Genomic DNA, 11257 nt, shown 5'->3' on the forward strand with positions numbered 1-11257 from the left:
TTTACAGAATTGCCAACTTAGATAATTGTTAAATTTGTGGTTATGAATGCATCAAATGATTACAGGTCATATGTGCTGTGCTCCAAATTATAAATCAGATAATTAAAGATAATACTGATTTCCAAGAAAATGCCTGTCTTGTTGGATTGGTAAGTACTACATTTATTCAGGTTTTTATGTTCTCTTGTTGGACAATTATTAATATTTTTGAAAAATTTCTTTGGATGGAACCAAAAAAGAGGTTGCTTTAAATTATTGTTAGTTCCATCAAATATTCGTCACTTCTTTGTATAACTTGCAACATTTTATTCTTCCTTAGGAATGGGGCAGTATCCTCTTTTGGATTTTAAGGCAGATTAAATCTTTTTATATTATCTTCCAATTGAGGAAGATATGACTATTGGGTGAAGCTAAAGCCTCTTTTTCAGTTGGTAGTAGTAGAGTACTCTTTTTACCTTTTTTTTTGTTTTCTTTTTTTTGGGCTGGGGGGTTTGTGGTAAGTATTAAGTATATTGTTGTGGTGGGTCTAAATGTCCTGATTTTTTGAGTCTATGGACTAGAACATTGGTTACTGTAGATGCCACTGTGTTATTGATTTATTACTTTATAGATCCCTTTAGTAATGAGCTTTGCGGTACATGATCGTCCCCGGGAAGTTCGAATGGAAGCAGCTAATTTCTTGCAGCAGCTTTGTCAGTCAAGGTACATCTGTCTCCTTGTGGGTTTTTTTTTTTTTTTTTAATTTTTAAAATTTTTTTTTTTTATCAACTTGTATCCTCTCTCTCTCTCTCTCTTAAAGTAGTTTAGGATTCACCGTGGAGTCTTCTTTCTGTGCAGCTCCTTGACATTGCAAATGTTCATAGCTTGCCGTGGAATTCCTGTTTTGGTTGGATTTCTGGAGGCTGATTATGCAAAGTACAGGTTTGTGTTTGTTTTTGCTATAACAGAACAATATATGTTTTGGAATTTTAGGTATTGAAGTTAATTTTAGTGGTTAATTTTGGTTTAAAAGAGAGAGATTCTATGGAAATGGAAAGAGCAGGCCCAATTAATACCAACAGTATAACCCCTCGTTAGATTATATCATGTGTCACTTTCCGTTCTCTGTTTTTTTACTTCTCAAACAAAAAAACTATTCATGCAACACCCCTTTTTTTTTTCTCCTGTGTTTTGTGCTCTTGCTTTCTCCACCTTGTAAAATGTTTTTATTTATTTATTTATAATGTTATTGTTAAAATGTAGTTACCAAATCAACCAAAGACAGAAAGTGAGGGTGATCAACCCAAAAATCTTAGAATTTGAATGACTACCTTAGTTGCAATTTTTAATTATTTTTTTAGTCCAATATTTTCGTTGCTATCTATTATTACTTCTAAAGTAATTTTAGATATGTTTTCAAAAATTTGATGGTTTATTTTTAAAACCTAAATAAACAAAAATATTTCTAAAAAGATTTATTTATTTATTAATTTATTGTCTTGTCTCCACGTTGCTGTCTAAAGAAATAAAGCCACCTTTTTGTGTGTCTTTGTACACCATTCACTCCTCCATGGAAAAGTCACTCCATGGGAGCCCCTAAAAGCCTCATAGTTGGTATGAATATCAAACTTACATTGCCTTTTAGCTTTGGAGTCAGAATTACTAATAGTAATTCCATAGCAAAGTTGAAAATTTTATTTTTGAAGACACTATATGAGTGGAACTCTGTGCTTGCATCCTTCTCGGATGTGGGGCTACTAGATTTTATGGATTCTTTGTACATTAGTTAGTTTTGTTGTTCCTAGCTGATGCTTTCTACTTCATTTGCACTCTTTTGTATCATTTCAGTACACACCGTGTATTGGAATTACATTTTTTATTTAGGGAATTTTATTTACCAATCAAAAAGAAAAAAAAAAAGAAAAGAAGAAAAAGTATTTCCATAGCTGAATTTATTGAGTTGTTACCTTTTTGTACATGATACTTTTCTTTGTAATTCTTTAGACTCCTTTGTTGTCATTGAACTTATACATGAAGTAGCCTTCATTAAATGAAAATTTTCTTTACTTAAAATTAAAAAATAAAATAAAACGAACCACTTAGTGCATTTTGACCACAATGACCGTTAGTATATTTCTTTCCTGAGGTTTTTGAGTTGATATGTGGATTCTCTCTGTAAAAGCAAACCTGTACCCAAAGGCTTTTGACTGTCAATGATGTGCATGTTGTAATTTCTTTACCTAAATTAAAAAAAAATAATAATAATAAAACAAACCACTTAGTGCATTTTGACCACAATGACGTAATATATTTCTTTCCTGAGGTTTTTGAGTTGGTATGTGGATTTTTTCTGTAAAAGGAAACCTGTACCCAAAGGCTTTTGACTGTCAATGATGTGCATGTTGTAATTTCTGAGGATCTAATATTATATTTATGTGGCAGCTTATTTCAGCTAAGGTAATATCTTACTTTAGAATGTCATTTTTGACATTATTCGTGGTTGGCCTAATTGTTTAATGTCCTATTTGGATTTACTGTTTAGATCAGACTTGCTTGCCTATTTTTCTTTTTTCTTCTTTCTTCTATTTCATCTTCTCCTCTCTCTTATTTGTCCCATCTATTTTTCTTCTTTCATATTTCTTTATAATACAGCTAATAAAGCTCCTTATATCCAGGGAAATGGTTCATCTAGCTATTGACGGCATGTGGCAGGTCTTCAAGCTTCAGCGATCAACCCCTAGAAATGATTTCTGCCGAATAGCTGCAAAGAATGGAATACTGCAGAGGCTTATCAACACTCTTTACAGCTTAAACGAGGCAACTCGACTAGCGTCTGTTTCTGTTGGGGCAGTTGATGGTTCCACTCAACGACCTTGTTCTGGTCAATTGGACTCTAGCCATCCGATATCTGTTCAATGTGAGGCACCAGTTTCCACAACTGGTCAGTATGATCTTCCCAGGGTTAGGCATGGAATAATTGATCATATGTCAACTGGAATGCAAGAAGCTTCACGGGCTTCAACTTCACATTCTCAGAGATTGGATCCCAATCAATCAGATTCACGATACCTCCCAATAGATCCTGATAGGCCTCAATCTAGCAATGCAGCAATGGAAGCTTCAGTTGCTTCTAAATTGCCAGACCCAGCATCTTCAGAGAAAGTCACAAATCTATCAATTAAGGAACCTTTAGCAAGTACATCTAAAGAACGAGACAACTTAGACCGATGGAAGATTGATCCTTCTAGAACTGATGTTGACTTTAGACAGCAGCGTATTGTTAATTCTGCCAATAGGACATCCACAGACCGGCCTTTGAAATTAATTGAAAATGCATCAAATGGGTTTCCTACAACAGTGACCAGTCAGCAAGAGCAAGTTCGACCTCTTCTGAGTTTGTTGGATAAGGAACCCCCTTCCCGACGCTTTTCTGGTCAGCTTGACTATGTGCGCCACCTGCCAGGGTTAGAGAGACATGAGAGTGTACTACCTCTGTTACATGCATCTAATGAAAAGAAAACAAATGGTGATCTAGATTTTCTGATGGCTGAATTTGCAGGTAATTGACTGCATTTATCTACTCTGTTTTAAACTCTGTTCAGATTGGTAAATGCATTATTTGGATTCTAGGTTTATATCCTTGAAACCATATCATGATTAGGAATTAGGACAGCTTGTATCCCCATATGTTATCCCCCAGGGTTAGGTATATTATCATCCAGAAATTGACCTTCTATGTGAACCTTCATAGGTGTACAGAAAACTTCCCTATGTCCTGTCGGCGCATGAACTTAACAGCTGCTTTTCACCATCTCTCTCTTAGCGCATATCTACCAAAAGAAATTTTAACTCGTCTTCCCTTTTTCCCTCTTAACATTGTAAAAGTAGAAGCAGTATGTATCAGTTTTTGCTTTGACGATCTTCCAAATTTCTTTAGAGGGTAAATAAGTTGTTTATGGTTTCACAGATGTTTCTCAACGTGGAAGGGAAAATGGAAATCTTGAATCTAGTGCTAGAGTTTCGCTTAAAACAGCAAATAAGAAGGTTGGACCACTGGCATCTAATGAGGGACCTGCTTCGACATCTGGGATTGTATCTCAGACAGCATCAGGTGTACTATCTGGTTCAGGTGTTCTAAATGCTCGACCTGGGAGTGCAACATCCTCTGGGTTACTATCCCATATGGTTTCGACATTGAATGCAGATGTTGCTAGGGAGTACTTAGGAAAGGTGTCGGATCTTCTGCTTGAGTTTGCCCAAGCAGATACAGTTGTAAAGTCATTCATGTGTAGCCAAAGCTTGCTAAGCTGTCTTTTCCAGATGTTCAATAGGGTAGAACCTCCAATTCTTTTGAAGGTACGTTAGAGAATTTCTCCATTTTGTACGTTTAAAAAAAAAAAAAAAAATTGTTGCAGTGTATCTTACAATGCTTTATAATATTGTTGGTCATTATCATCTTACAGATACTGAAGTGCATCAATCATTTGTCAACTGATCCAAACTGCTTAGAGAACCTTCAGCGTGCAGAAGCCATGAAATATTTGATCCCAAATCTTGAACTCAAAGAAGGGTCTCTTGTATCTCAAATACATCATGAGGTGGGCCTTCTTTATTCATGTCTGAGAAGTAAAAAGAAACAAGCATGGCTAGGCTAAAAGATACATTTGTGCTTGATTTGAGGTTTGAATATCATGCACTGAAAATTGTGTTCAGTTATGAGATATAGGGTTGCTGCAAAGTTCCTGTTTTTTTCTCTGATTATTTTTATTGGAATTTTTACACACTTGCCATCTAGTCGAGTGTTCTCCTTTTTCTTAATGAATCTATTACATAGCAGAAAGAAAACAAAGTGGCATTTGCTGTTAAAATGCTTTACATATGGGAAACTTTTGTACGTGTCCTGTGTTCTTGCGTGCCCTTCTTTTTCTTGGTCAACCTATTACTTTAGAAATGATCATATGCATCTAATATGCTCTACAAACCTATTTTAATTTCTTTATTCTTTTGTTATGTTGTCATCACATCTCTCTCTCTCTCTAAAATTTGTAGCTCGATCAGAACAATTTAACAATAAAATTGAAAGATAGGAAAATAAAGGGACATGACCTATTAGTTAGCACGTGAGTGCACCTAGGCCTGTCTTGGAGTAAGCACCAAGCAGGAAAATCAGTAGAAGTCGATACCTAGGGTGGACCTCGAGTTAGCACCAGACCAAAGAGAACATTTTTTTCACTCATCAAAATATCAAATATCTCCAAAAGGAGTACAATAGTTTTCTTATTAAGGATTGCTAAACCAGTTTTAATTGACTAATTGGCTTGAAAATCTGGTTCCGATGACTGAAAATTTGCGGGTTTGATCTTGGGTTCACTGGATCTGGTACTAGCAGTAGAGATGGGCTTGCAGCACTTTGGGGTTTGTGGTGTTGTTGGTGGTTTGAGATGGACGAAAAAGGTGGTGCCGGCTGGTGTTTTGAAAGATTTTGGGTTGTAGGCTTGGGGGAGACAACCTTCTGATGGTGGTGGGAAACTGATGGTGAACAAACTTTTTTTTGTTGTGATTTTCTTATGGTTTTGGATTGACTGTGGTGATACTTCAAGGAATTGAGACTTGCTCTGTTACCAAAATGGTTCAAGACAACCAAAACAATTTAACAATAAAATTGAAAGACAAGAAAGTAAAGGGATATGTCCTAGGAATTGGCACCTAGGCCTGGCTTGAAGTCAACACCAAGTGGGAAAACCAATAAGAGTCGGCACCTAGGGTGGACTTGGAGTCGGCACTAGACCAAAGAGAACAGAAGGCCATTTTTTTCACTTATCAAAATATCAAATATCTCCAAAAATAGTACAATAGTTTTCTTATAAAGGATTGCTACCCTAGTTCCTAATTGGCGTAGGAAACCCTAATTGCCTTATTACAAAAATAAACTTGCTTCCAAATATTAAAATACTAATAGCCTTATAAACTACTAGGACTTAAAACATAAAAATATAATTGACTTGCAAACATAAATATTACTAAATTAAAATAAAAGTCTTCTTGTGTCTTCTGCATCAAGTCTTATGTTACTACGTCGTCCATATTCTATTTAATGTTATTTAATAGTAAAAACATGGGAACTTCATAAAAAATTTTGATTTTCAAGATTTTATTCTTTATATCACAACTTTTTTGTGTTGCTAAATGGACAGGTGTGTTTTTAAATTGTTGATATCGTCCATGTTCCCTTAAGCCTTCTTTCCTTTATTTATTTATTTTTTGGTTGGCTTGCCCCAGTGATTGTACTTTCTGCAAGTTACCCAGTTTCTAATTATATTTTAATGATTTTTATTTTCTTCATTTTTTCCTTGAAGGTCCTCAATGCGCTTTTTAATCTATGCAAGATAAATAAGAGGAGACAGGAACAAGCAGCTGAAAATGGAATAATTCCACATTTAATGCAATTTATTATGTTGGATTCTCCCTTGAAGCAGTATGCATTACCTTTACTGTGTGATATGGCTCATGCATCTCGTAACTCAAGGGAGCAGTTAAGGGCCCATGGTGGGTTGGATGTGTATTTGAGCCTCCTCGAAGATGAGTTTTGGTCTGTGACTGCATTGGATTCTATTGCTGTTTGCTTAGCTCTTGACAATGACAACAAGAAAGTGGAGCAAGCATTGTTGAAAAAGGATGCAGTTCAGAAATTGGTGAAGTTCTTCCAACGCTGTCCAGAACAACATTTTGTACACATATTGGAGCCATTTTTGAAAATGATCACGTGCGTAATTTTGTTTCTTTCTTAAATATTATAATTTATGAATTAGATTGTTTCTTATGTTCGGGAAATTAACATCGTTGTGAGAAATTTGATAGAAAGTGAGTTAGTTGATATACATAGTTGGGTCCTAAATCAAAAGGCTTAATCTCTTCAGTTGAAGTGGTGACCTATCATTTATCTCAATGAACTGTTGGACAAGTCACCATGTGTTTTTTCTCCAACAAAAACTTTTTGGCTGGATTAGAATTTTATATAGTGTAGCATGCTTGTATATGGTTTACAAATACAGTAAGGGAAGGGATGCATGCATACACCAAGGGTATTTTTGATTTAACAGCTTAACATTTCTGGATGGCAGGAAATCATCTCGAATCAATACGACATTAGCTGTTAATGGTTTGACACCATTACTCATTGCAAGACTGGACCATCAAGATGCTATAGCTCGCCTTAATCTGCTTAAACTGATAAAGGTGAGAGCTTTTTTCCCTCCCAGTTCATTTATGATGCTCATTGTACATGGTTTTTAATGTCATCTATATTAGTTGGATCAAGAGCGAAGAATGACTTTATATGTTGACAAATGTTGCTTGCACTTTTTTGATTTATCTTCAACCTTAATCAAGAAGTGATTCAGGAAGTGGTGGTACCTTTTCTAGGGGGTTGTTGGGAGAAAAATAAGGGGTGGGGAGGGTGGGAATTGGTATTATGAATGAAAAGTTGGTCAGTGTGCTGTTCTTTTTTCTTTTCTTTTTTTCAATTAATGTTTTTTGTTAGTGGTTTACTTATTATTAAATAAATAAATAAGAGAGGGATTAATCTTCTGATTAAACCCTGAAGAAACCATATTCAGATCTTCCCTTCCAGGACCTGTTTTGGCAAGATCAACAGGATAATGACCTTTATAGAATAAAGTTATAGTTTTATAAAACATAGGTATTTGTAGAATAATCTTTGACGTGGTTAATATTAAACATTTAGGTTGAATTTTGATCGGGTTATGCTTAAATGTGTTTTGGGGTATATGCTGCTTAAGCAATGAGCATGATTAAGTTAGTATTGGAGATTATTGTGATATTTGTTTAATGTTGGCTCAGTACAGTGTTTGTGTGTTTAGTTTTTTCTACTTTCTGTATAGAATTTCTTCTCTTCACAGAATGAGTAGCTTTAGAGTAAAGGTTATGTGCTTGGCTACTTGTTTAGGCTGTTCCCCTGTTAAGCTATTGGTGCGTTACATGTGTATTGTCGTGTGAAAGTGCTGTTTACATACTGTATTAGCAGGCCTGTTCATTGGAATGTATTTTCTTGAAATGTGATTCTTGAAGCTAATCTGTTTTGACGATTTTGATTTTGATTCTGATTTTTTATTTTTGATTATTATTATTATTATTATTATTATTATTAAGTAATAGATTTTCTGTGATCATGGACATATAGTTTCTTTCTTTACTGGCTAGTTTTAGTTACGTTTCCTTCTGATTGGAAGTTTTAGCAAAGATATTTGATTTTTTGGGATATGGTTATTTTGATGTTGATATGAGTTTTCAATTTTAATAGACGTTGCTTAGTGTTTTACTACTAGATATTTGGTGAAAATTTATATTGGAATTGTGGTTTCCTCCTATGGTTAGTTAATTTTAATGGGCACATTAATTTTTGATACTACAGGCTGTTTATGAGCATCATCCGCGGCCCAAGCAGCTGATTGTGGAGAATGATTTGCCTCAGAAGCTTCAGAATTTGATAGAGGAACGTAGAGATGGGCAAAGCTCTGGGGGCCAAGTTTTGGTGAAACAAATGGCTACTTCGTTGCTAAAAGCACTGCATATAAATACCGTTTTGTAAATATAGGTCCTTCAAATATTTGTCCCCAATATTCTTTTCATTTTTGCTAAACTATAAATATGAGACGTACAATTAATTTAAAAGAAAAAAAACAAAGGTATATGAGCTTGAAGTTGTGGCATTTTATACGTGTGGCTAAAAAAGTTTCTATTGTGATCTATTGTGGCGGAGTAGTTGCCTTAACAGAAGACAATGAAACGGATTTTTTCTCGTGCTTAGTAGAGATTTTTCATTTTAACTACCTTTAACTTTTAGCCTTTACAAATACATGAAAAGTGAATGCTATTATTTAATTGGGGTAATTACACTCTTCCCTTGAGGTTTTGGGAAATGACATTCAACATTTTATGTTTTGTACTAATCATGGTTAAACTTTGGTAAAAAAAGATTTTATAGAAATTTAGAATATTTTGTATAAAAAGAATGAGAGGGTTATTTTCTTCAAACATCAAGGAAGGTGAGGGTTATATCCATCCAGGTTTGGAATGGAGTGGCATTCTTCCAAACCTACAGGGAAGGTTTCAATGTTCAAAACTGTCAAATATATTTGTCAATTCCTCTCATGTGCTTTTTCATATTTTTGCGAAATAGATAGTAGATGACTCGTGCCACTATGATTTGAACTTAGGAAGCTGTCAAAATTAGAATCTCTCTCTCCCAGAATAGAAGCTGCAAGAAAGTAATACTCAAGACTATTTAGAATATCCTTTTGCCATTTGTATCAGAAGTCAGAACACTATTTTTATCTTCTAACGCCTCTATTGAGTTCCCCTAAAATGTACCTTCGTTTCTATTTTTGCTAGTCTCTCCAAAGCGCCAAAAAAAAAAAAAAAAAATGAAAAATGAAAAAAAAAAAATAGAAAGAGAATATTTTCAAAATTGTAATACCATAACCATATTTTTTAAGCCTCTCATCAACTAATTGAGGCATTAGTACTTAGTTTGATCACTTCCCATTAATTGTTATTATTTTTTCCCTGTGGTTTGCATTATGGGAAATTTGGGGATTCTTGTGACGGTTTTATCTAAATACATTTGTTTCTTTTTTTTCTTTTTCCTCTTTTTGATTAAAGTTTGGGTAAATTGTAATGTAGCTACTTATTCATACCCGAACAGAAAACTTCTAATGATGTGGGTAAAATTGTACCAATATAATTACTTATTCACTACCAAAAGGTAATTACGATGTTGTGGATAACATTGCCAAGAGTTGGTGCGTTTGGTTTTTTCTACACATTTTAGCATTTTACTACTTAGCTTCAACTTGAACTCTATCATGCAAAAGGGTTCATGGGTCTTTGCGCCATAATAGTGTGACAATGTGGGGAAAAAAATATTACATCCATACGATGAAGAATGTATGTGGGATATGCATGACCAAAGATATAAATTCCGTTTTGTATCCATAATATCCCAATCAATGATGTCACTAATTAATTGAGAAACTATTTATATTTTATTTAAGAGAAATGCTATGTCTATAATATTTTCATAACAAATCATAAGCGTTGTTACAAGTTGTTATTGGTAGATAAAAAAGTTATTTCAATAATAAATTTAAATTTAAACCAATAATAACTTACTACCTATAATTTGTTGTGAAAATGTTATGAATGTAGCACTTTGCTTTAATTATATTTTCTTTTAAAATAAAACCTTATGGTTCCTTAAGTTCTCTAATCAATTTATTATGCAGTTGTATTGATCAATAAACCAAATGGTTGAATTTATTTGTCATTGGAATGTATAATATCGTTTTTTTTTTTTTTTTTGGTTGTAATAGATCAATAAAATTGTATGGTTGAATCAATTGGCAAATTTTAGGTACACTACCTAAGAAATTGTACTTAAACTTTACCATTTCTTTTATTATTAGAGAGACATTTACCTAAAATTTTGTCTTGATAAGACATTAGGGTTTTTTTCCCTTGACAAGTGTGAAATAGCTGATCTACATGAGGGCTACCGCCCAAAATGTTTTGAAAATTTAATATTATATATAGTAAAAGTTTCTGACTCCATCACCGAAATGTGAGTGAAAAGTTTCATACTTTGTGAGATGATTAAACTAACATCTCAAAAAAAGAGTCTTGATTTTATTTCTCTTTTGGACTTTTTAATTTGTAAGTTTCGATTACCTTTCATCTACAATTGAATAAGAAGTAGATTATTAAGTAAATGAAAATTTACAAATGATATAAGAATTGAATTAAAATTGAGCATTTTTTTCATATCCATAGCATATGTTTAGTTTATTCACGTTATATAAGATAATGTTTGCTTTATTGAAACTTTTTTACGCTAAATGCTTAGCATGCCCACATGGTACCCACTGTTGAGGACAAATTTTCCACACCACATGGCTTCATTTCATTAGCGACTCGCACCACGTCAAAACTATCATGGATATTGGGAAAAATCTATTTTAAAGCCCAAAAGAGTCCATATTCTCAAAAATGATGCCGAAGCCCATGGTCCAAAACTCATGGCGATATAATCTCATCAAAGCCCATAGTTCGAGCTCATGGCACAACATCTCATTTTTGGCTCATGATCCAAGCTCATGAGCCTCATGGGGGGAAATTTGGGAGTCGTGGTTTGGAAGGCCAAGAAGTATGTTCAGTAAAGCTCCAATGGTTCAAAGTTGAAAAAGGAAAGCATGTTGCTTGG

General features: G+C 34.0%; 1 protein-coding gene across 1 annotated transcript in view; it reads left to right on the top strand.

The window, feature by feature from the left end:
* Positions 1–8805, top strand: part of LOC126717924 (MAP3K epsilon protein kinase 1-like) — a 65003-nt gene extending 56198 nt beyond the window's left edge. The window contains exons 16-24 of the mRNA XM_050419918.1: positions 66–149; positions 611–702; positions 838–921; positions 2655–3538; positions 3947–4335; positions 4443–4577; positions 6336–6742; positions 7101–7215; positions 8411–8805. Of these exons, the coding sequence (XP_050275875.1) occupies positions 66–149; positions 611–702; positions 838–921; positions 2655–3538; positions 3947–4335; positions 4443–4577; positions 6336–6742; positions 7101–7215; positions 8411–8587 (2367 nt within the window). The 3' untranslated portion in view covers positions 8588–8805. The remainder of the gene's footprint in view (positions 1–65; positions 150–610; positions 703–837; positions 922–2654; positions 3539–3946; positions 4336–4442; positions 4578–6335; positions 6743–7100; positions 7216–8410) is intronic.
* The last annotated feature ends 2452 nt before the right edge of the window (positions 8806–11257 follow it).

Source organism: Quercus robur, chromosome 3 (genome assembly GCF_932294415.1).
Source record: "Quercus robur chromosome 3, dhQueRobu3.1, whole genome shotgun sequence".
NCBI lineage: Eukaryota > Viridiplantae > Streptophyta > Magnoliopsida > Fagales > Fagaceae > Quercus > Quercus robur.